Genomic DNA, 26131 nt, shown 5'->3' on the forward strand with positions numbered 1-26131 from the left:
CCTAGAACTAGTACATGAGCAAACACAGCACATGGGACCTCCTCTCCACAGAAAACGAAGAGTGATATAGCAAAGGTTCAGCATTAAAAATCAAAAGAAGAGGCCGGGCACGGTGGCTCACGCTTGTAATCCCAGCACTTTGGGAGGCCAAGGTGGGCGGATCACGAGGTCAGGAGATCGAGACCACGGTGAAACCCCTCTCTACTAAAAATACAAAAAATTAGCCGGGCGTGGTGGCAGGTGCCTGTAGTCCCAGCTACTCGGAGAGGCTGAGGCAGGAGAATGGCGTGAACTCGGGAGGCAGAGCTTGCAGTGAGCCAAGATTGCGCCACTGCACTCCAGCCTGGGCAACAGAGCGAGACACTGTCTCAAAAAAAAAAAAAAAAAAAAAAATCAAAAGAAAAGAACAAAGATTATCTTAATATTTTATATATTATATATTTTAATATTATATAATTATATATTATATGTAATATATTATATATAATTTATACATATTACAATACAGTTGTAATATTTTGAAAATGCATCCAGTTTCTGTGATCTACAAACACCAATACTGCTATGCCATGAACATACCCTTCATTGTTCATTAAGTAATCCTTGGTAAAGATCCCTTTTAAGGTTACTGTCTATAAATAAAATGTGAAGGGGAATCCACTGCTAGTCAATGATTGACATCAGATCAACCAAAGTTAGTGATGTAGAGGATAGGAGAGCAAGGATCACACTCCTGCAGTGTCCCTACTATTCTGAGCCCTACAAATATGCTGCTTTCCCAGCAAAAATGTCCAGAATTCAGTTGTAATACAAAGTTGGAAAATCCTAGAAACCATAGCAGCACATCAATATCCTATCACCTTCCTCTGGGCTGCAGAAAATCTTGGGTATTCTTATCTTCCTAATTTGTGGTATGAGTTCCTCCTTATCAGCTAGAGTCTTCTAAACAGATCACACACGAAAATGGCCATGATATCTCACAAAGCCATCATTAATAAGGTCAAAGCAGATGGCAACATTAACCAAAACAAACAGTAAAAGAAGCAAGCAAGTTATCTAGAATGCTGATCACAGATGTAAATCTTGCTTTCCTGTGAAAAAATAAGTGTCTGTTAAGTCAATTATTTTAAATTATGAAAGCACATATGATTTTACTAAGGGCAGAAGAAAGAATGCTAATTCTTAATTGCAAAAATCATTCAAGTCTTTTAAAATCAATTTAATAAACTCCCAGTTGTATCTTAGCCTCACTAATTAATTAATTAATAGTAATACCCCATTCTTCTCACTGGGGATACTGAGATCCACTTAATTCCTTTTACCTTACCTTCTGCTACGTATTGTCAGAGCACCTGGGAGATCAGTTCCAAAAGCATGCGTTATATTACATTATGGGAAGAGCTGCCCTGAGGACCGAGTTAATGGAACAAGTCTGACATGCCTTCTTAAGAGTGGTATCATCTTCTTCCTCTTTACTAACTACATCATCCACATTTAAAGAAACAATGTCAATCTTGGCAATGAAATTTTTAAGGGTCTAAAGACCATAAATGACAGATCATCATTTCAGTACTTACGACAATAAAGTGAGGTAACAGTAGAAATCTGACATATACAACAAATTTCAGAGGCATAGCCATAAGATGACAAAGAATGAAAGAAAATACGCAGGAAATATATCAAATACTCGTTCAAATGACACCCATGCAGAGTGAGGTATGGTAAGACAGGTTTTTGGCTGGGCGTGGTGGCTCTCGCCTGTAATCCCAGCACTTTGGGAGGCTGAGGTGGGCAGATCACCTGAGGTCAGTAGTTCAAGACCAGCCTAGCCAACATGGTGAAACCCTGCCTCTACTAATAATACAAAAATTGGCCAGGTGTGGTGGTGCGTGCCTTTAGTCCCAGCTACTTGGGAGGCTGACGCAGGAGAATCGCTTGAACCCAGGAGGCAGAGGTTGCAGTGAGCCAAGATTGTGCCACTGCACTCCAGCCTGGGCGACGGAGTGAAACTGTCTCAAAAAAAAAAAAAAAAAGGTTTTTCTCCAGATAACTATATAAGCTGGCATTTAGTCCAATGTCAAAATTCATTCCGTTTAATCAAGTGATGGTAGAAGGTTTCAGAAACCAGATCTCTAGAATGTTCAAAAACACATAATGATTGATTAAAATTCATCTAGAGCAACCATTTCCAAACTGTCTTAATTGTACCCCTATTAATTCCTCGGAGCTGGTGCTCCAAAGGCTTCCAATATGGCTGCAGGTAGAGTCTCTACTTCCCACCCTCACATAACCCCGAACAGTACTGATTTTGGCTGTTTTATTTCTTGGGTTGCACATACAATTCTGTTAATGGAACAAACTCACAGTCTGAAAAACATTAACTTGGAGTGACAGCAAAACAAACACACATGTATACTGGGAATTCCAACCCCATCTACATAAGCAACCTGAGTTCAAAATCAAGGCTGCCTAGAGGACAGCCCTGCCACATCTCTTGAATATGCCTTCTCCTGGAAATGCTCTACTTACACTTTTCATATGACCACCACAGCTTTTAAGCAATATTAGGAAGCATGAAAGAATACAGCTCAATCACAGATGCCTTAATTAAGTCACATGATCTGACCGAACGACGGCATAAGATATTAGACTACAGTCTCAATTCTAAACAAAAAAGCCATGACATCTGCATCCCACAGATGATTTGGATAATCAAATACGATCACTGCGGCCCTTTGGAAGTGAATAAAATGGCCCAACAAAGTACTTATGCCATCAAAAAGGAACTTTTCCAATTGAAGCCCATCCCAGTATCATTCTAGTGCTTTCAGAACATGCAAGACCAATGTTTAAACACTAAAATGAACCTCCTCAAATCATTATTCATCATCATAATCCCCACTGAAATCATTTGGTAATGGAACTTTTGACAGAAGTGGCATGGTCTCTCCAGTGGCAGTAAAATAAGCCAAGCCATACTTCCCATACTCGCCATACTATCTACACCAGGGAGGCCTACCCAACCAGCAGATTAAAGTTCCGTTCTGCTCAGGGAACAGCTGAGCTGTGGGCTGCTGATACTGTCAGCAGAGGGCTCTAGTCCTTACTACCAAGCATCAAGATTAGGCTGGGTCTCAATTCCAGGTCAAGGACACTAAAGTCAAAATCCAAATACCAAGGAGAGGCAGGATTGCAGGAATCAAAATCAGGTTAACAGGCCAGAATCAGCAAGACTCACATCAACAAAACAGTAGAGTTGAAAGGGTAGACTTGGTGTTCAAAAGAACAAGACAAGTTAGGCAGATCTCCAACAGAAAGAAAACACTTGAAACTCTTGCATATCAGGTCACATTGCTAACTCAGTCTGGCCTATGCACCTACCCTCAAACAACAGATCTGTTTTTCCTGATTAACCCAGATAATTTCTCAAGCAGAAGACTGAAAAGTCATCACAATGATCCACAATGACAAATTTAACATGATACATTCTTATTCCCACCTACCTGCTCAATATTATTCAGTTCTTCAATGAGATGACAGCTTTATTACAGTATTAACCCTTCACACAACAATTCAGATTCCACTGCCTGCCATCATCTTTAGTGACAGGTACTTCAGTCCTTATATTCCCTCTCATTTTCATTCTTACTCTTCCACGTTCCTTTGGTTTTTCGCACATATTCTACAAATATGAAAAGGGCATGCATACCTTCAAGAAGTCAATCTGGACATGAGTCTGCTAGAAAACAACAGGGAAGCTGGTACTCTAGGCATGCAGGATTTTTTACACTGCAGGCAGAGTCAGGTGGAGAATATACTGTCAGGCATCAGAGGCTTACCGTTTTCTTCCCTCTGTCAGCCATCTGAGCTTGTAAGCCCATGGTCTAAGCTGTGACATTTCATTTACTCTTTCTCTTTTCTCCTGTGTCCCTAGATTTTCTGTGGCATCCTGATTCTGACTGATGATGCTAGGTGTTTCTCCCAGATCTGAATTTCTCTAACGGAAGCTCAGAAACCTAATCCTAACTGCCTCTTCAAACATTTGGTCTGAACTCTGGGCTTTACCCCTTTACATTTAACCAGAGAGCTGGTTAACATATAGATGAGGTATTTCTCATCTATATGTTAATTGATGTGTTGTATTGCCATCCTTTCCCATTCCCACCTGCCAGACAGCTGAGCAGGCACCTACTTTATGTAGAGGACAGTGACTGTTCATGTCTAATGTTTTCATTCAGTGGTCACCCCACCACCGTGCAAAACAGGACACTAAATAAATGTTATTTGTAAAGGATACTGATCACAGTCAGAAGTAAATCCCTGGTAAGAGTTGAAGGTTGTCCTCCCTGAGCTTTAAGAAACCCCAGAGGCAACAATGGCTGTGCCCTAGGCAGCCCTAAGACTAGTCATTCAGGCACAAGTATACAAATTACTCCCACTCACAGGAGAGCAAGACCCTTTCCCCAAGCATGTGCAATTAAAACTAAAGGGTAAACAATCTTCACATCTTAGGTCCTAATGCAGAAACTCACTGATAGCTTGGGAGACTGTCCTCAAACCAAACATCAAAAAATTGTTTTAAGTATAACTCTTTTTTTTTTTTTTTTTTTTTTGAGACGGAGTCTTGCTCTGTCACCCAGGCTGAAGTGCAGTGGCACAATCTCGGCTCACTGCAAACTCCGCCTCCCGGGTTCATGCCATTCTCCTGCCTCAGCCTCTCCGAGTAGCTGGGACTACAGGCGCCCGCCACCACGCCCGGCTAATTTTTTGTATTTTTAGTAGAGACGGGGTTTCACCGTGGTCTCGATCTCCTGACCTCGTGATCCGCCCGCCTCGGCCTCCCAAAGTGCTGGGATTACAAGCGTGAGCCACCGCGCCCGGCCAAGTATAACTCTTAACAATGTTACCTCACTAAATCTGATTATATCAAAACTGATTTTTAAATTAAGTCTTTGGGGTAATATCTCTGGTTACTAAGAAGTCACCTTTTTCAAATACTTCTTATATATGGCAAAATAAATTTGGGGAAGGACCTCCTCAAAACTAAAAATGAGGAATAATACAAAGAAAAAAATCAAGCTAATATCACAGTTCACTTTTCTACAGATATTGCAAGTAAATCTTAAGGATCACTTCCAGCTTAACATCTAATAAAGCAATCCTTCTTTATTCTCAAAGTGCGTATTAAGATGTTAGCACAGAGTTACTTCAAGTGTGTTTCTCATTTCACCAAAAGCAATGGAAAACTCTCAGCTGTGTGAACCACTGTCTCATGGTTCCTTTAAAACTGTAAAGTCTCAAATCAAACTCCTCCTTAATCATACACTGATTCTGTATATTTGTGCCTGTCAATCCAGTCAATGTACCTAAATGAGGAATGAAGGGACTCTCTCAAGTGTGATGAAAGACTATTCTTTGAAGAAACCAATAATAAATGCATTCTTGGCATACATCAGTCATCAATTGGTATCAAATTTTAATGCATATTAATGCAAAAACACTTATTCTTCCAGTATTAATGAAGTCACGGAATCCAAAGGTACTCCTCATCTATATGTTAATTGATGTGTTGTACTGCCATCCTCTCCCATCCCCAACTGCTATGCTTGTTCAAGAATTCAAGATGGTAAACAAAGCTAGGTAGTACTATGTGGTGGGTATACATGTGACAGCAATCAGTTTGTAGGTCTCATGACTGCCTTGAAAGTTCTTCAAGTACAGTTGGGATTTTTAATAGCATCCCAACTGGAACTGTCACAGTAGCCAGTAGCCACTGATAATGTAACATTACAAATGATGGACAACAATTTCCCATTTTCATTTTTGAATTCCTACAAAACTTGAGTAAGCATTATACAACCCAAAATATTATCAAATTAATCAGTGAGAAAAACTTTTAAATGCCAAAATGAAGTACCCTCTTTACCTTTATGACCTTTTTAACAATGGCTAAAATCAATCCATATTACTAAAATTGTTAATAATGTTCATCAACAAAGTTGAAGCACACATAACACAAACTGTAAAAAGCAGGAAATAATTTTTTAAAATTACTTTCCCTAGTACCTGAAAGAAAAGTTTACAACTTTAACTATACAGGAAGCCTTTCCCTTAAGATCCAGCCAACTAAAACTGGATGTCACACACAGGTAGCACAAAAGGACAACACAACACTCATCCAAGAGTCTAAATAAAATGACTCTTTCCACTTACACTGCAGTGGCACAAAATAGGAATACGGAAATCATTTCATATTCCAAGAAAACATTTTATTTTAACACATAATGCAGAGTTCTTCACCTGTGCATCTTTAGAGGTCTATGGTTTGTATGTAAAATGTTGTGTATACACACATCTGCCTATGAAGAGTCTATAGTTCTCACCACATTTTAAAAATACAGCCAAAAACAATGTTAGGAACCCATAGAGAGAATCATAAATATTTTCCCCACCACTAATTTAACATTACTTTCATATGACCCAGCAAAAAGAAATGCTCAACAATGAAGGACACTAAAATAGTTACAGTAAGGTTTGGCTCACAACAGACTTCTATACAGAAAGCATTTTATTTTAATTTAAATTCATTCTCAAATGTCAAGAAAAAACTAAGGACTCTTATCAACCACTCTGACAAACTCTCAAAATAGGACACTAATAGGAAGATGATTAGCTTGGACTATACGCAAATCCATTCTGAATTCTTGTAAGCTGAAACATTTTTGTTCCCATAGGAATTTTAAGCTCAGAGAGGGTATGGCCACAGCTAGCTTTTTTTCCTTTGTTTTTGCAAGTTGTTCCCCCTGTTGCTGATTTTCCTGAAATATCTTACACACAGCAAAGATTTGTTAAACATCTAAACAAACAAATGAATAAATTACAATTACATGAAACTAGGAGTCAGATGGAAACCACCAGTTCTTTACAGGTACCAGCATAAGCTTGCCAGGTATTGTCTATGGATCAAATCTCCGTTTCAGGCCATTTTTTTTTTAATGAACATATTAAGTGGCATGACACAATAAGGACAAAATGTGACAACATTATCACAAGGTATGCATTTCAGTACAACTTTGAAACCAGGGAACAGGGCAGTACTGAGTAGAGATGAAATAAACAAACAGAAGCCGAGCCGGTCAGGACCGAGTAAGGTTGAGGTTAGTGGCAACAGCATGTGCGTGGTTTCCAGGAAACCTTCAGTAAGACTGCTGTTAGCCCTAGCCCCGCACCTTGCCCAACCCAGTGTGCTGCGTCTTCTTCCAGCTCCCGCCTGGCTCAGTGCAGCACTGCCCTGCTCCCAGGGGTGCAGCCGCCCAGCCTGAACTCACCTTGGCAGTAGAAGGGCCTGAAGTTTAAAACATGTTAATGCATCATGCCAAAAATGCAATCAACATGCACACTTCATACACTCATGTTTCCAAAGAGATAGAAAATGTGCCACCAATAAGAAACCTCTACACAGAACACCCTCAAAGAAGTTGGAGAAACAATTTTTTAAACACCCACATTTACCACAAAAGTAGGAACACAACAACAGTGGTATTACTGCACCATGAAATTTCACCTAATGGATTAAAGTACCAAAAATAATCATGGCATCACCTACTTTAACTGCCATTATTTGCCCACTTGGTTTGTGGACCATTTTGTTGACAGAACCATAAGCTCCTCGTCCAATTTCTCCAAGGTCTTTCAAGTCCTCTGCAGTGAAATCCCAGTGTTGTTCAGGGGAGATCTTCAGTTTTCCTGATGACTCAATGCTGTGTGTTCTCAGTCTCTCTCTGTTAAAATATTGGGAAGCAATTTTTCCACATTTTAAATAGGTTTTAACTTTTTTCTTTTAGTACTGATTAATGTGTGGGAAAAATGTTTTCTAAATTACTAAAATAGTCTGACCTCCAGGTTTTTGAAGTTTTTCATTTGTGTCATCCTGGTTTTTTACACACTGGATTAAGAATGATCTAGATTTAGGTAGTCAATAGACACAGCTTCAACAGGATTCATAAAAACAAATTCCCAAGATTAAAAAAAATTCCCATTTATTGATTAAACTAATTCTGCGGATCAGTTTTCATTTCTAAATATAAGATCTTATTCAAACTTGGATAATGATTTATCCCAACAGCATTATCAAGTGAGAATCCCAAGAGCTGCAAACCTCACTGCGAAAAGGTTCTTACCCTATCTTACCCAACATTAGTTATTCCAGTGCCTCAATCTTCAGTTAGTACAACTATTCCCAAAGTTTGCTGTACCTTACAATCACCTGGGAGAGATTTTAAAAATCTCAATACCCAGGTATCATCCCATAGCAATTAAATCTGAATTATCCAGGGACAGGAGTCAGAAAACAGTATTTTTAAAGACCCCCAGATGATTCCAGTAATGTTTGGGAACTAGTGCCTTAGTATACTGTCCTGTTCTTGTTAATACCATCCTGAGGTGGGAGAACAGTTAACTGAATAGCTAGCTGGCTCTAAGAGGAAAATTGCCATGTGCGACTCAAAATTGAAATTTTCAGCCCTCGTTCGATCAAGCAATGGGATAAAAAATGAGTGGCTCATAGACAAAAGAGCTCACTCATTACATATTTCCATTAAATAAAAAATCATCTCCAAAATCTCAACCTGGAGATCAAAGTATTAACAACTTCTAACCATGCTTTGTAAAAAAGTAAATCCAATGAAAAATGTAAAATCAATCTGTTTCTCTCTCTTGCTCGCTCTCTCACACACACCACACCCCAATGTGTAAGAACAAACTATCAACCATACACACAATGAAAAGATTTCATTAAATATCAACTACATTTTTCAGTTTCATACTAAATGATCAGGATCTCTTTTAAACTCTGATCCTACGACACAAACAAGGAAAGTTTATGTGCTTGGTCATTATTTTTCTTCTTCCAAAATTTAGGAACGTTTTCTCCAATTAGTAGAACGGTTTTCTATAGCAACTTTTAAGATTCCCAAAAAACTTAGAACTTTAAAATTTACCCCCCCACCCCGAGAATAATCATATGTACTAATATTAAGGTTCAAAGTTACACTTCAAAGATTCATACACTTGGTCTAAATAACAATGTACTAAATCAGTGTTCCAAATAACAGACTTTCAAATCATACTAGGTGATAACACCAGCTTTCATTCACACAAGTGCTTTTCAGTTCAAAATCCTTTCACCCATATTATTGGATACTCTAGCATCCACAGTCACAAGAAGCCCGGAAATCAGTGGCATAAGTGACCATTTAGGTGAAGATGAAGCCGGAACTGATCTTTTAAGATGGAAATCAGGTCTAGGCAAAAATAGGAAACTCTTCTTGGTAATCTTTTTCATGAAGTAGACAGATTAAGCCTGAAAAAAGTTCTAACATGAAGAAGTTCCATGTATAATGATTATTGTTCTATAACCTTTGGCAAGTAAATACTATCTCAATGGCATAGTTTAATCACTGGTGAAATATACAGCACCAATCTACCACTGAGGGAAGCTGAAAAAAAGTTAATTAAAATTACTTGTAAATTGGAAGCAAAATTTTTTAAAGTGTTCGCTAATTGAAGGGCTGTGGCAGACAGGCTCCAAGAAGTCCCCATGATCCCCACCTTCTTAGTGTTCATATTTTTGTGTAGGCACAGTTCTTTGGGTGTGAGTGGGACCTGTGACTTGCCTCTAACCAAGGGAATATGGTAAAGATCATATGACTCTCATGACTACATTGCTATATAATACTTATGCTAGCATTCTTGAGAACTGAAATGAAAGATATTTCATTACTATATAGAAATTACAGAATGAAAACAGTTACAATATTATCTCTATTATTTTAAAGATCAAATTTTAGTATTGTGGAATATCTCTACTAATAGTTTAGCGCACTGTAGTTTCTTTTTGAAAATGAGTAAGTTGAAAGCTAAGTGATACAGGGTATCTACTTGGGTTAATATCCAAAAACTGAATAAGGTGTCAGATGCACAATTCTGTAAATATACTAAATATACTAAAAGCAAATGAACTATACACTTTAAATGTGTGAACTGCAGAATATGTGAATTAAATCTCAGCAAAGCTGTTAAAAGAGGAGAATGTGATTCCTACCCAGAGTTCCAAGTTTCTCATTTAGAAAGAAAAAGTGCTGTAAAAACCACAGAAAAACATGCCACAGTTATGACATCACCAATGTTCATACATTCGTCTTTATACTGGGCTAGCAATCTTTCCAGTAAAACTGAGTCCATTTCACAGCAATTGCTTTAACAGTTGGTACAACCACGATGGCTTCCAAAGAAGGACTATACATAGATACACCACTGGACTGACTAGATACAGGAACTGGACCAGAACCTTACCATTAAACTCTACAGTCAATCAATTTCTGTCCTAAACTACGTAAGAGGCCTAGGAAAGAAAGAACATAAACAGTAGAAAACACACCCAAAGAGAAGATTGGTGAAAAATACAAACCAATAAAGATGTAAAGTTGCCCTTGTTGATAAATATTTGCCTACGATTACAGTCTTAAAGAAAAAAAAAGTTCCCTGACTTTTCCTTGGGATATCAGTTTCTTGAGAATGGGGACTATATTTTATCAAAAATAATTCCTAGTATTATTGGATTGTTTGTAACACAAAGGAAAAGTGCTTGAGGAGATGGATACCCAATTTCCCACGATGTGATTATTACACATTGCATGCCTATACCAAAACATCTCACGTACTCCATAAATATATACACCATGTACCCCCAAAAATAAAAATAATTCCTAAATATCCCTCATCTTTCCCTTCATGATTTTCTGTGCATTATTTTACACAGATCACCCTTACCTGCCTCCAGTGAACACTACGTAAGGTTCCAACCCCAAGGTTCTCATTACCAACCTGGGAAACTCAGACAACAGCCACTGTGGCAGTAACTATCAGCTGTCACCCAACATCCATTCTCCTCTTCATCCTCCCTAACAGGATCCTCGTTTATGTGGGGCAGCAATGCACACAGCTAAAGGGCTACATTTCCCAACTACTATGAACTCAACTGTGTTTCCTCTCAAAATCCACATGCTAAGGCCCTAACCCCAAATGTGACTGTACTGAAGACATGGCCTATAAGAAGATAATGAAGGTTCAATGAAGGTTAATGAAGGGTGGGGCCCTAATCTACTAGGATTAGTGTCCTTACAGGAAGAGAGACCACAGAGTTCACTCTCTTCTCACAGGCACAAGAGGTCACTTGAGCTCAGAGTGACAGGTGGCCACCTGTAAACCAAGGGAGGACGCCTCAGGTTAAAACCTACCTTGCCAGCACCTTAGTCTTGGACTCTCTAGTCTCTAGAACTGTGAGAAATAAATTATGTGGTTTAAGCCACCTAGTGTGTGGTATTTTGCAGCCTGAGCTAAGTCACCAACATTCCTTGCAGTTAGAGGTGGAAAATAGGAACACACTACTTAAAAGGAGCTAACTCAGTTGGAAAAAAGACTCTTTCTTTTCCTCCAACCTCCTTCTTGTTGCCTGGAATGTAGGTAATGACTAGAGCTCCAGCCACCCTCAATGCCCTGCAGAATTGAAATAATGTCCTGAGGATGATGGAGCAGAAAACAGCACTGACTCCAATAACAATGAAGCCACTACACCAACCCTAGCCTGCCTATCTCCGGACTTTTCTGTGGAAAAGGGAAATAAACTATCTGGTTTAAGCCACTATTTGTTCCTATCCTTGTTGTTGTTTAGATGCAAACAAACTTACTTTTAATTAATACAGCCCCTAGCATTATTTTATTTCCCAGGGATTCTGAAAGGAGGTAGTATCCGGACACCTCCAGCATCAGCAGCAGTTTGGTCATCCCAATCACTGGGAAGTGCAAGTAGCATTTAGTGGCTGGGGGCCAATGATGCTAACTGTCTCCAAATCCACAGAGCAGTTCCAGCAACAGGCAAAAGTATTTCCTTGAATAGAAACTTAACTCTAAGACTATACTTTCAGGGGTCATTTCTATAGTGCATTACTAGAGAAGTTTCTCTGAACATGCAGAGCACCTAAGATGTTTCCATTCTCCTGAACTCATTCCTGATGTTTGATACCCTAGTTGAAAACAATTCAGTAAAGCATCCTGCCTCAGAATGACTTTCCTATAATCCTTCATGTGTCATTCCAAGGTTTCTTCATGAGTCATTCCAAGTTCTCTAGTCCATACCACAGTACCCTGCAAAAAACACATGAATAAAGCAATACAATTTGATTAAGATACACACACACAAAATACACACACACACCAAATACATACACACAAAAAATCCTTAACTCTGGTGTCCCTGATTTCAGTGCCTTACTATTCCACATCTAATAATTCTTGGTTCCCAGAGACTTAGCAGTTCCACATTCTAGAGAAAACACACACACATACACCCAGAAAAACTGCCACAGGTGTTACAGACATTCAAAAGAAGTGAAATATGAATGGTCCTAACTTTTGCAAAACATGCAAGATTATAGATAGAATACTTAATATAGGGCATGAATTCATACAATACAGGCCTTATTAAAAGTACAACTCAATGTACAGAAATTATATTTTGATACCAGAGATTTATCTTGTTAGATTAAAATCTGAAAACTAATTTTTTGAGCCTACATGTTTGCAGTGAAGTCCTTCCTGATTATTAATTTATCTTCTGGATAGAAATGACAAATGTATCTGTTAACTTAATACTGAACTAACACTACTGTATTTTAGTTGTTGTCCTTTCATTGACCCAGACTAACCTACTAGTCTGAAATTTCTGAAATCCTACAGATTAAACACACACACACACACACACAGAACCGTGACATAATGTCCCAGAACATTAATCAGACTGGACACTGAGAAAAGCTGTATTTCTATACAATGTCTAATAAAGCTGCCTGGGACTTCATATATAGGCAGGTGGCCTTGTTTTGTAAAGAAACACAGTGGCCAGTCAAGTAGGGTTATTAGGACAGCTCTAGCCACATCCTCCACCTTCACTCCCACCCTGTATTAGATGCAGTGTTTGCTGTGCAAATTCAGCAGCAGGACCAGTACTTGAACCTCTTTTTCCAACCAGATTACCAAATCTAAAATCCCTCCTAAAGCTACAAAGGTAGAAGATAAAAAGGAAAATGGAAAAATCAATCATAATCCAGAAAAAAAACACTATTAACAATTTAGTACATATTATTTTGTATCTTTCTATACTATGGGAATAGGTTGCAAAAATAGCATATTATACCTACTGCTTATAGATTTCACTTAATATATTTTAACACAGTCATTAAATAATTGGTATCACTACTGGAATGGCTGGGTACCAAGTCTGCACTGACTTAGGAGTACCATCAGCCAAAAGGTGCCCACTGTACCTAGTCAACAGCACCTTTTTCCTCATGCCAATTTGAAAGGTGTTAGGGTTAGATCATTCTTTTCAACTGCTAGAGTTGAACATTCTTAAGCTATCTGGTGAACAAATATGTCTTTTTTTTTATTATTAACTGCCTGAGATAGCACCCCTGAGCCTTCCTGGTCCAGGTGTTTGTTTTGTTATCACTGCTTCTACTAACAAGTTCCTTACCTATTAACACCATCAACCCTTGTCCTGCATTGCAAATATTTTCCCAGTTTGTTGTTTACCTTCCCTTGTGTTTATGAATTTACATTTTTAAAAAATTCACTAATTTGTATGCTTTCAAATCAATGACTACCCTCAAATTCTTTTCTTTTGCTGTCATGCAGTATCATTTATATTCACAACTGCATCAAAAGGGATTTCACTCTACCATTGCTTTTCAGGTCCCTAGCTATGTCTTTTCCTCATCTGTCCCTTTTCTATAATCTTGCTGCCTATCCATCCAGTCTGTTCTCTCCTCAAGATTTTTCCAATCCATTTTTATAAACGCCATGACTTCTTTCACTGTATTAAGAATGTCAGTCACTATATTAAGAAACTATTTTGAATCCTGCAAGATATCTTGTTTGGAGATGCTCTTTCTCAAAGTCTTCAAGATATTATTCCCTAGTTCCACAATTCCTGTTTCCATCTCACAGTGAGTGTCAGTGTGGCACCTCCACTTGTCCTACTATGAAGTATCAGGAGACAGACTTACCCTCATACCTAAAACAACTGAAAAAAACAGACAGAATATATAGGCAATCTGGAAGACACTGGAAATCATCAGGAAACAAAGGGCAGCAGACACTGAAAGATGGGAAATATGTAAGGTGAGCCCTACAACTGTCCCCAGCTTACTGCCGAAGAGTTCACCAACTGTGATACAGGGAGGGGGGATCCAGGCAGATCCTGGCAGTACCCTTGTGTTGAGGACAAGGATCTGGGAATCTAGGGAGACCAAGGTAGCCAGAGTTCACATGGCAGAGTACAGGATAAGAGACAGCTACACAGAAAGAGAACCCCACCGATATGCAGAGGGCCCTCCTTGATCAGTGGATGATTGTGAGGAACCTATACAAGCCTGAAGAATAAGCCACCTAAAAGGATTAAGAAGGAATGACACCCAGGCTCATACAAGGCAGTTCCTATTCTTAGCCACTGGAGTGGAAAACTTCCTGACTGGAATCCAATAAAGTAGTTAGAAGGATTTTACCTCACTACCGAGGCAAAATTAGCTCTAGTCTGATCTGCGAAAACTAAAAAGCAAGACCTGAAAGGATCAAAGTATCTCCAAGTAACTTAACCAAAGAACAAAACTCAAAAACATTCATGAAAATACAAAAACAGCCATCACACAATAATCTCCGGCATGCAATCTAAAATTACCACAGTATACAGAAAAGCAGAAAAACACGACCCATAATGAAGAGAAAAACATCAATCAATTGCAACTGACCCAGAAATGACAAAAAAACTAGAATAAAGACAATGAAATATTTACCACATTCCATATATTAAAAAAACGAAAGGATGGATACAGTATGTTAAATATAGACGTGGAAGACAGAAAAAATAACCAAATCAAATGTCTAAACATAAAAACTACAACGAGGGCCAGGCACAGTGGCTCACACCTGTAGTCCCTGCACTTTGGGAGGCCGAGGTGGGCGAATCTCGAGGTCGGGAGTTTCAGATCAGCTTGGCCAACATGGTGAAACCCTGTCACTACTAAAAATACAAAAAATTAGCTGGGCGTGGTGGTGGGCACCTGTAATCCCAGCTACTTGGGAGGCTGAGGCAGGAGAATCTCTGAACTCGGGAGGCAGAGGTTCCCAGTGAGCCAAGATCACACCACTGCACTCCAGCCCAGGCGACAGTACGAGACTCCGTCTCAAAAAAAAAAAAAAAAAATCTACAACAAGAAGGAAGAAATTCTGGGAATGATGGATATGTTAACTTGACTATGGTGATGGCATCACAGATGTACACATATGTCAAAACCTAGCAAATTATATGCTTTAAATATGTACAGTTTATTCTATGCCAATTATACCTCAATAAAACTGTTGAGAGAAGGAGAGAAAGAAAAAGAAGATTATCCTTGGGCCGCACTCTACTTGTCTGATATGTATTTGCCCATTACATGCCTATGGTTCAAAGGCAGACTTGAGATATCTAAGGCTTAGCATATTATGAATTAGAGCACTCATTGCTCCCATGGTAAATTCTCCTCTCTCCAATTTCCTTGGTCTCTAATACTATATTCTGGACTGACAACAGCAATATAAAAATACAATCCTAAGTCTATACTGGGCAGCATTATACTGTTACTACAATCCTTCTCTACTTCCACCTAGTACACTTCACTCATAATGACACTTTCCAGATAAAATTCATCAGCATCCATTTCTCCTCCCTCTTCCCATCCCTCCCCAGTTTTTTTCTGGTAGTTACCAGTGTGGGCAGGAGAAGAAATGAACATGAAAAGGGATGAAGTCTCTGCTATAAAAGAAACCCTAGGTAAAAATTTTCCTTATTCTGGCTGTGTTACTATTTGTATCCACTATTAGATCCTATAGGGAGTTATCTTAATTTTCAGTGTTTCATATTTTCATCTTTGTTTCTTAATAAATATCTTAGCAGGACACTGCTACTCATATATCATTTTGTACTACAAACCTCAAATTGCTTTTACAAAGTCAGAAATTTAGTTCTTAAAGCAAATTAAAAACCAAGAGTCTCAACTACTTTTCATTTGTGATGTTAGCTAATTCTTAATACTATTACTATGTGAATTGTGTTTTGAACACGTACTTATTAAACACTCTCAAGCTTACTTTTATTATTTTTGAGACACTTATCTAAACATGTTGATGAGAAAAGGAAAACAATTTTATAGAAATAAATTTTATGTATAGACACATTTAGGAACACGTGTATTTTACATAATACAAAGACCTGAAATCTAGGGTATTCATGAGTACCTTATACTGCTTAAATTTTAGCCTGTACATGTGAACTATGATCAACCAGCTTAATTTAATCCCAATCTATGCTTTATACCTGATTTTATTCTAGTTCCTTATGATATTCTTATCATATACTCAATGATACTAACAGAAAAATTAAAAGTTAAAGTCTAATTGTGTTGGATTCAAGGGAATTTGTATCTTTCTATGAAGCTATTTAGGCATACAATTCAAATGTTTTGTGAAAGGAAGAAAATAAGAAAACTTTCATTTCCATGGCTTCCTATTTGATGTTCAGAATATACATGGTCACAGACTAACAGAATTTGATTAGAAAGAAAACGCAGACTTCACTCTTGTGCTTCTAAGAAACTCCCTGAAAATACTGTATTGGGCTTCGTGTTCCTCCTCTGTGCCCATGAATGTTGAAATCAAGATACATCTAGTCTGTGCCAAACTCCTGATCTACATTCCTAGTAACACTTTCAAAAGACTGTATTAGGCTAGTTTGGAACTGCTTACTTACTCTTAGTGAATCCTAATTTGGATTAACCATTTCTATTTAATTCTTCTATGATCATCTCCATGAAGTCTGTATCAGAAGCTTCATTTCAAAGTGCACAGGTGAGAAATATAGGCAATATAAGGCGGCTTTTCTCTGCAGCTCCAGCGTCTACATTGGAATCCCTTGCCTACTATTTGATTCTTCACCATGTGAATTCATCACTTTTTGAACATTTCAGAATATACCCAAACATGGTAAATGAGACTTCCAGGGAATGCAAATAGATATCTACCACTGTTACTACGGTTTACAAATATGCCCTTATGAGACGAGGAAAATGTCACAGACCTTCTTTCCTGCCTAGGCCAATAGTTTGTATACTCCCACAATGACAAAAAGGCTCTCAACAAAAGCCAAGTCTCAGGTTCACTGGTCTATACATTGGTGTGTATGTTCTACACTGCCACTCCTCTACTTGCTTATTAAGTCTACTTCTTTTGAATCATATATATATATTTCCCAGAGCCATAATTTAGCCATGAGCCATTCCTCAAAACTGTGATTTTTGTTTTTGTGCCAACTATTTTTCATTAAAATTTCAAATTCATTTTGTTGTTTTTTCGGAGGTGGGAGTTAAGGGGAGAAAAATATGAAGAGACAAGAAGAGAACGATATGAAGCATCAGGCACTGGTCTTCATCCGTCTCCTGTGAATATTTTAGTACTCTTTCTCCTGTGAATTTTCTAGTACTCCCTTTACTCTACTGCTTATGTTTGTGTCACAAAGGCTATCTTCTACGATTCAACTATGCCTCTATCACCTTGCCTTTGAAACCTGAGTTTAATATCTTCTCCAGCAGGTCAAAGGAAACACTAAGAACTGGCTATCCTTAATATACAATGTGACTTAAGAAGCCAAAACTCAGTTCTTCAATACCATCTGTAGTAGGGTGAACTATACACCACCCACCACACAAAAAAAGATATGTCCATCCAGAATCTCAGAAAGTAACCTATCTTTACAGATGAAATTAAAGATCTCAAAAAAGAGATTCCGGATTAGGTGGGCACTAAATAAAAGAACTATCCTTATAAGAGACCAAACAAAGAAAAGGAGAAGATAGAGATGCACAAGACAGACACAGTGAAGAAGGCAATAGAGATTATGGTTATGCTGCCACAAGCCAAGGAAGAGCAGCAGTACCACTGAGAGAAAGGAAGGATCCTCCCCTAGAACCTTTGGGAGAAGCATGGCCCTGCCAACACCTTCAGATTTCTGGCTTCTAGAACTGTGAGAGAATAAATTTCTGTTGTTTCAAGCCACCAAGTTCATGGTAATCTCACAGAAGCCTTGAAAAATCCAGTACACCATCTAAATCACGAGTCACAAACTTTTTCTGTAAAGAACCAGATAGCAAATATTTTAGGCTTTGTGGGCCACTAGTCTCTTGCAACTATGCAGCCAGATGGGTGTGGCTATGTTCCAATAAAACTTTACTTACAAAAACAAGCAAACAGGATGGATTCGGCTCATGAGCTGTAGTTTGCTGACTACATGATATAAATGATACCAAATGATATCTAGCAACCTAAATTGCATCTATCATGCAAATAATCTAAATCATATTTTCTATATCCTTTTTCTCTTTTATATTTATAATTATGCTCTGTATGATAAGCACCTTCAATTGTCTGCCCAAATCCTATAGTTTTGTTTCCCGAATTTAATCTCAAGATACATTTCAGAATTTTTCTTGAAAATCCCCCACCAATCAACAGGGAGTGGAATTAGGGGCAGAAATCCTTCTAGGATTCTCTCATCACTTAGGTAAGTAGGCTAAGATGGCAGCAAACCTCCTTGTTTAATATCTTGGACATCTCTCATATCTACCTATCTTTCAGCAAGTAATAGCTAATTATCTTAACAGATTTCTTTTTCCTGGACATGAGAACCTGATTTCTCAAACTTGACAATGTCTACTGTTTTCCTTCAACAAATAAATATCTTCCTGTGCCTAGAACCACTATCCGTAAGAACCTTTTATTATTTAATTAGTTTGAAGTATGTTTTCTCCTCTTATTTCACTATCACATTCTTCTACCTCGATCATCTGATCTTGATTTCTTCCCAATGCTATCAAATATACCTTCTTTCTCAAATCATTTCTTCCTTCTTTTTCCTAAGCAACTTTGACTCTTACCAAGCCAGCATATACTAAAATGCCCCAAGCTGTTTTACTGTCTCCTCAGCATATATATATATACGACTAATCTTCCTTAGACAGGAAAATAAAGGTAAGACATACCCTGCACACCACTGCAACTGTTCTTCTGTGTCCGTACTGTTACGATCTCTAGATGAATACTGCTTTATGCATCCTTCTGCAATGCAGCTCTGTTAATTTCGGAAATTTCCACAGTAAACTCAGTCTGTCAGTTACCATGGAAACTGCCTGCTTCCTGGCACTACTAACAAATGAGTATCTTTGCTGTGATCTAAGATGAGGCAAAAGGAAAAACTGAAAAACGAAATGTCCAGAAGAATGGCTCAAACATTCTAAATAGAAAATTTCAAATTCTGATATTCATATTAGTGAACTGAATGTATTAGACAAATTAGATAAGTCTGCACTATTTTGAAGTAGTACTGATTTATAAAATACAAAGAAATGTTTTATCACCACAGAAAAGAGCAACATTAAAGAGGACAAGACAAACATTCATGTTTGCATCATGTTGCTATTGACTGTTTCCTAAGAGCTGATCCTGTGTCAGTTATACTCAAAGTTTACCCTTAGAAGAGTTTTTCTGGGCTATGCTTCTTCAAGAAAAGGTAAGGAAAATTGCCCTAAATCCATAGGCTACATGTTTTCATGAGATCCTTTCCCTGTTTAGGCCCCAATTTCCAGTGGCAGCTAAAACCTCTTCCCAAGTAAGTAAGAAATTAAGAGTAGTTTAAAGTGTATCTCAGGAGTTTTTGCCAACAAGGTAGTTTTACTAGCATTCTCAGAACATTAGACATAGTCAACTACAATTCCTTCCCAATTTCACTTAGAAACAATGCTAGATTTCTATAACATCACGCACTACCAGTTTGCTTCCTAATCATCAAGCATCTTTTAATTTTTGCCTGTCCCTCCTCTTCTATCCAACCTCTAAATGTTATTAGCTTTTCTTGGGGCTCAGCCCTGGACACAATTTTCTCATCAAAATACATTCTCACTCTCTTCCTAGGCAACCCCTTTCATCTATATGCCAGCAATTTTCAACTTTTTATCTCCAATCTACAACTTCACCTCTGGCACCAGACTCATATTTTCAACACCAGAGTATGTGATATATGCACATAAGCACAGACACACATGTATACATATACATACATATACACACACGCTATATATATATATGTGTGTGTGTGTGTGTGTGTGTGTGTGTGTGTATGTTTTGATATCGCTAATAAAATGTCACAGGTCCCTCAAACTTAATATATCTAAAACTCAATCTTGCCCTATGACCCCCATTTACAGATGCTCCATACCTAGTAGTCTCCATCACAGTAATCACAACTGAACCCATTAATTCAAGCCAGAATTCTACAAGTCACTATGAACACCTTCCTCCTTGTCATCATCTACATTCAAATTATCACCAATATTTATTAATTACCTCCAAAATTTCTTCACCGTCTCTCTACATTTACTGTCATCAATTTAATATTATTAAAGTCATAATAGGTGACTATTATGCTTTAGCTATATTACCATAGCTTTATCAGGTCTCCCTAACTATATTCTTACCTCCTTTCAATACATACTCCACACGGCAGCCAGAATAATTACTTTAGACTGTAAATAATCAGTTTAAATTGTAAATCACTCACCTACTTATAACCTTTCCATAACTCCCCACTGCACCTTGGATGTCATCCAGCTCTTTATCTACAAGGCCCTACATTATGTGGCCCATCTCTCCATATCTAGCTGTCTCTACACCCTTAATCTAAATTTGTTTTTCCTTTCTCATTCAGTCATCCTCCATGTGAATTGTCATTCCTTCCATTCCATGACAAGTTGAATATTTCCCACCTTGATAATTTCAAATACATGTGATTCCTTCCACTTGGAACACTCATCAATCCCTCCCCCAAATCTAGTAAAACTCACTCAAGTTTAGAAGCCTTCATTGACTACATTTTCACCACCCTCCTTCTAAATTAGGCCTGTATTTTATTTTCTCGTAGCACCTGGTTCTCTTCCTTTAATAGCAAGTAGGTGATTATAATTTTATACACACACACATATCTGTGTCTGCCTCTAAATCTCAAGCTTCATGAAGTAACAATCACATCTCTTTTTTCAACATGAAATACCTATGCCCACACCATAGTAACTAGCAGATGGCAGACATTCAACAAACATTTGCTAAATGTATGAAAGAACACGTACTGGATTGCTTTGGTTTCTGGCAACTATGACTTGCTCCCAAAGCTCTGATGTTCTCCCTGGGCTCTATGAGATATCCCTATAGCCATTCCCCAAATTCCCCTTTTCTGGCATCCATTCAAACCCCAAGGAATACCCCTCTTATATCTGACTTCTGCAGCTCTTCAGTCAGGAAAAAGGTTCATGTGTGTAAACCTGCAGTGCCCGCTGTACCAGTGGTCCTAAGAAGAAGCAAATTTGCACCCCAAGGTTCATTTGGTAATGTCTGGAGACATTTTGGCTGTCACAGCTAGTAGGGGGGCAGGTGTTACTGACATCTAGTGGGACGCCACTAAACATTCTACCATGCACAGGACGACGGCCTCCCACAACAAAGAATTTTCCAATCTAGTATCTCAATAGTAACAAGGTTGAGAAGACACAGTTACTTCCAGTCTCTCCTATGACAAGAAAACGGCTGAAAATTACCAATCTATGAAGAATTAAACATTGGTTAATTTTTAAAAGTACATTTCACCAGCACGAAGTTGTTCTCTAAAACATTGTTTTTAATTAAACAATGAAAATAATCTAAATAGCTATCAATAAGGAACTAGTTAAACATATAATACACCTATACAATGTAATGAATACTATATAACTAAGAATAGGTATGTGGCTGGGGCACAGTGGCTCACCCCTGTAATCCCAGCACTTTGGGAGGCCGAGGTGGGTGGATCACTTGAGGCAAGGAGTTCAAGACCAGCCTGGCCAACATGGTGAAACCCCATCTCTACCTAAAAATACAAAAATTAGCCATGTGTGGTAGTGCATGCCTATAACCCAGCTTCTTGGGAGGCTGAGGCACAAGAATCACTTGAACCTGGGAGGTGGAGCTTGCAGTGAGCTGAGATTGCACTACAGCACTCCAGGCTGGGCAAGAGTGAGAAAATCTCAAAAAACAAAGAAGAAGAAGAAGAAGAAGAGGAGGAGGAGGAGGAAAAGGGTATGTGTTAATTCAGAAATATTTTCAAGATGTACTAAGTTACTAAGTGAATAAAAAAATCAAGCTACAAAAAAGTGCAGAAAAAAACTGCTATTGTGTGTAAATATTCTTTAAGGATCTATATAAATTATGTATTCTGACATATAATAAGCTTTTCTGCAAGGCATTTTACATTTAATAGGGCTATCTTTGGAGATAAATATTAAGGGCATGAAGCTGATTTTTTGTTTTATAACTTTCTGTACCAACTGAATTCTCTTATCAGAAGCAGGTACTACTGATTTTTTAAAGGGTAACATGAACTACCTGGATGATAAGATAATGGGCCATTTTGGCTTTCTTCTTTATACTTTTTCTGTATTAAAAAAAAAAGAAAGAATAGTAAATGTTATTTTTAAAGCACACTAAAAACATGTCCCCACACACTTTTTAGGGAACTCTAGCTACTTACGGGTACACTATACCTGATGTGGTGCAACAGATACTCTAGATTAATCCTCAAAAGAAACTTGATAACCTTCTTAAAAATTTCACTCTAGGGTTCTTTCAAACATCATCAAAGGGGAAACCACATGGGCAGAAATAAAATTTATCACAGTATTGTTCCACAGGCATAAAAGCTGAATTCAATAAAAACACAGTGTTCATATATTTATCAAGTCATCTAAATTGTTGAAATATATAGGTGCTTTGAGAACAAGGACAGAAAACCACAAATACTGTTCAGTGAGAGTAAAAAAATCTATCAATATAATTTTTATTGTTACTGGCCAGGCATGGCGGCTCAAGCCTGTAATCCCAGACTGTGGGAGGTGAGTCAGACAGATCACCTGAGGTCAAGAGTTCGAGACAAGCCTGGCCAACATGGCGAAACCCCATCTCCACTAAAAATACAAAAATTAGGCCAGGCGCAGTGGCTCATGCCTGCAATCCCAGTACTGTGGAAGGCTGAGGCGGGCAGATCACCTGAGGTCAAGAGTTCAAGACCAGCCTGGCCAACATGGCGAAACCTTGTCTCTACTAAAAATACAAAAAACTAGCCAGGCATGGTGGTGTGGGCCTGTAATCCCAGCTACTCGGGAGGCTGAGGCAGGAGAATCACTTCAACCCAGTAGGCGGAGGTTGCAGTGAGCCGAGATTGCACCATTGCACTCCAGCCTGGATGAGGATGACAGAGTGAGACTCCGTCTCAAAAAAAAAAAAAAAAAAAGAAAACACCAATAATAATAATAAAAATCATAATAGTGATAATAATAATAATATATGTATATATGTAATTGTTATTGTTCTGGATTGCTTTTAAAATTGAGGCATCATTTACATATAGTGAGATGCACAAATCATAAGCATATGTGGCTCAATGGGTTTTGACAAATGCAGACACCTTTCTATTTCACAAAATATAGCAAGATACAGAGCATTGCATCACTCCAGAAAATTTCCTGGTTCCCTGGTGCCATTCTTGTCAATCTCCTCCAGAGGCAGCACTGATCTGATTTCAATCACCACAGGTCTGTTCTGCCTACTCTAGATTTCATAGAGATAGAATCAGTATGTTTTCTTTTGTGTCTGGCTTCTTCTGCTCAGCATTTTCAGAGATTCATGAATATGGTTGCAGGTATCAGTATTTTCTCCACTTTATTGAGGAAGAGTATTTTATTAAATAATATACCATAATTTGTTTCTTCATTCTTCTGTTATTGAACACTCTGGGTTCTTTCTAATTTGGAGGCTATTCTGAATAAACTTTCTATGAACATTCACTTACAAATCTTTCTGAGAGTATTTTCATCTTAGGCAAATAACAAAAAGTAGGACTGGTGGGTCAGGAGGCAGGTGCTTGTTTCATTTTATTAAAAACCTAGCAAAGTGTTTTCTAACGTGGTTGTATCATTTTCTGCTTCCTCAACAATATAGGAGAATTCTGCTTACACTACATATTTGCCAAGATATTGCCTGGTCTTTTAAATTCTAGCCCTTCGGGTGGAGGTGTAGCGGTATCACCTTTTTGTTTTAGTCTGCGTTTCTCTTATTACTGATGTTCTTATGGCTGTTTCTCATATACTTATCATCCATTCCAATACCTTCTTTGTGAAGTGTCTATCAGAGTCTTTAAACCATTTTTCAAATTGGGTTCTTTGGGCTGGCCCAGCGGCTCAATGCCTGTAATACTAGCACTCTGGGAGGCCGAGGCAGGGGGATCACTTAAGGAGAGTTCAAAACCAGCCTGTGCAACATAGCAAGATCCCACCTCTACAAAAAATTGTTTTAAATGAGTCGGGCGTGATGTAATGAGCCTGTAGTCCCAGCTACTCTGGAGGCTAAGCTATGACGCACTCCAGCTTTGGTGACAGTGAGATTTTGTCTCAAAAACAAAAAAGTAAACTGGGTTGTTTTGAGTTTTAGTTTATTATATACATAAAAGTCCTTTGTCAGACATATATACATTGTGAATGTTTTCTTCTAGTCTCTCTTTTTCTCTCTCTCTTCCCCTTCCCCTCTCCTCCTCCCTGCTTTCCTCCCTGCCCCCGCGCCGACAGAATTTTGCTCTTGTCACCCAGGCTAGAGTGCAGTGGTATGATCTCTACTCACTGCAACCTCCACCTCCCAGGTTCAAGCAATTCTCTCACCTCAGCCTCCCAAGTAGCTGGGGTTACAGCCATGCGACACCACGCCCAGCTATTTTGTATTTTTAGTAGAGATGGAGTTTTACCATTTTGGTCAGGCTGGTCTTGAACTCCTGACCTCAAGTGACCCACCTGCCTCGGCCTCCCAAAGTGCTAGGATTACAGGCATGAGCCACTGTGTCTGGCCTTGCCTGTTTATTTTCTTAAAAAACTTCTGATGAGCAGAAATTTTTAATTTTGATAAAATCCAATTTATTATTTTTTAGTGGTTTCTTTGTCCTATCAAAGAAATTTTTGCCTATGCTAGATAACAAATATATTTTAGATGTTTTCTTTTAGAAGCTTTATAGAGTTTTTGCTTTTACTTTTAGGTCAATGATCCATCTTGAGGTAATTTTTGCATATGGTGTGAAGTAGAAATTAAGATTTATCCTTTCAAACCTTTTTCCAGTTTGTTCCATCACTATGAAAAGCCTATCTTTTTTCCCACTGAACTGTATAAGCACCATAGTCAAAAATAAATTGACTATACATGTGTGTTTGTCTACTGGACTTTCTATTATATTCCATTGATCCATTTGTTTATCCTTAATATCCTTCCACCAAGCCTTAATTACTGTGGCTTGTAGGTTGTACTTGTAGGCTGACTGTGTTACAGTTAACCTTGAAATTGGGTCGTTTTAAGTCCCCCAACTTACTGTTTTACAAAATTGTTTTTAGCTAGGTCCTTTGCATTTTCATACATATTTTAGAATCAAACTGTCACATTATACATATTTTAAAAGTCTGATGGGATTTCATTGAATCAATATAGCAATGTCAGAATAACACACACCCCAGATGAATAAAATAATAAACTGTCTTTCCTAGAATGAAAGAGTGGTTTCTAGATTGAAAGAGTCCACTGAGAGCAAACTACAAGGAAAAAGAAAGGCAAGGAGAGGAGGGAAAGGAGGGAGAAGACTGGGAAAAGGGAAGAGGAGAAGTGGGGAGGAAGAATGCAAACACAGCAAGATTTCAGACACTGGGGAAAAAGAAAAATCCCCACAATACATCACAAAAGAAAAAAGAGGTCACATACAAAGGTTCAGGAATCAAAGTCACATCTAACCTTTTAAAGTAACCATGGAAAATAGAAAACATTGTCGAAATACAAACACAATTCTGGAGAAAAATTTCTACCCCAGAATTCTATA

At 38.2% G+C, this 26131-nt stretch overlaps 1 protein-coding gene and 1 pseudogene across 4 annotated transcripts in view; one reads left to right on the forward strand and one right to left on the reverse strand.

Moving 5' to 3' along the window:
- The window catches only part of MAP2K4 (mitogen-activated protein kinase kinase 4), a 125299-nt gene that overhangs the window by 54657 nt on the left and 44511 nt on the right, over positions 1-26131 (reverse strand). For all 4 annotated transcript variants that reach the window (XR_010117955.1, XM_055258037.2, XM_055258036.2 and 1 more), the window contains one exon: positions 7607-7781. Coding sequence is in view for 3 of the 4 variants with exons in the window: in XM_055258037.2 (XP_055114012.1) it covers positions 7607-7781 (175 nt within the window). In the remaining variant the exon portion in view is untranslated. The remainder of the gene's footprint in view (positions 1-7606; positions 7782-26131) is intronic.
- LOC129470783 (uncharacterized) lies at positions 11969-12060 on the forward strand (annotated as a pseudogene).

Source organism: Symphalangus syndactylus, chromosome 20, assembly GCF_028878055.3.
Source record: "Symphalangus syndactylus isolate Jambi chromosome 20, NHGRI_mSymSyn1-v2.1_pri, whole genome shotgun sequence".
Classification (NCBI taxonomy): domain Eukaryota; kingdom Metazoa; phylum Chordata; class Mammalia; order Primates; family Hylobatidae; genus Symphalangus; species Symphalangus syndactylus.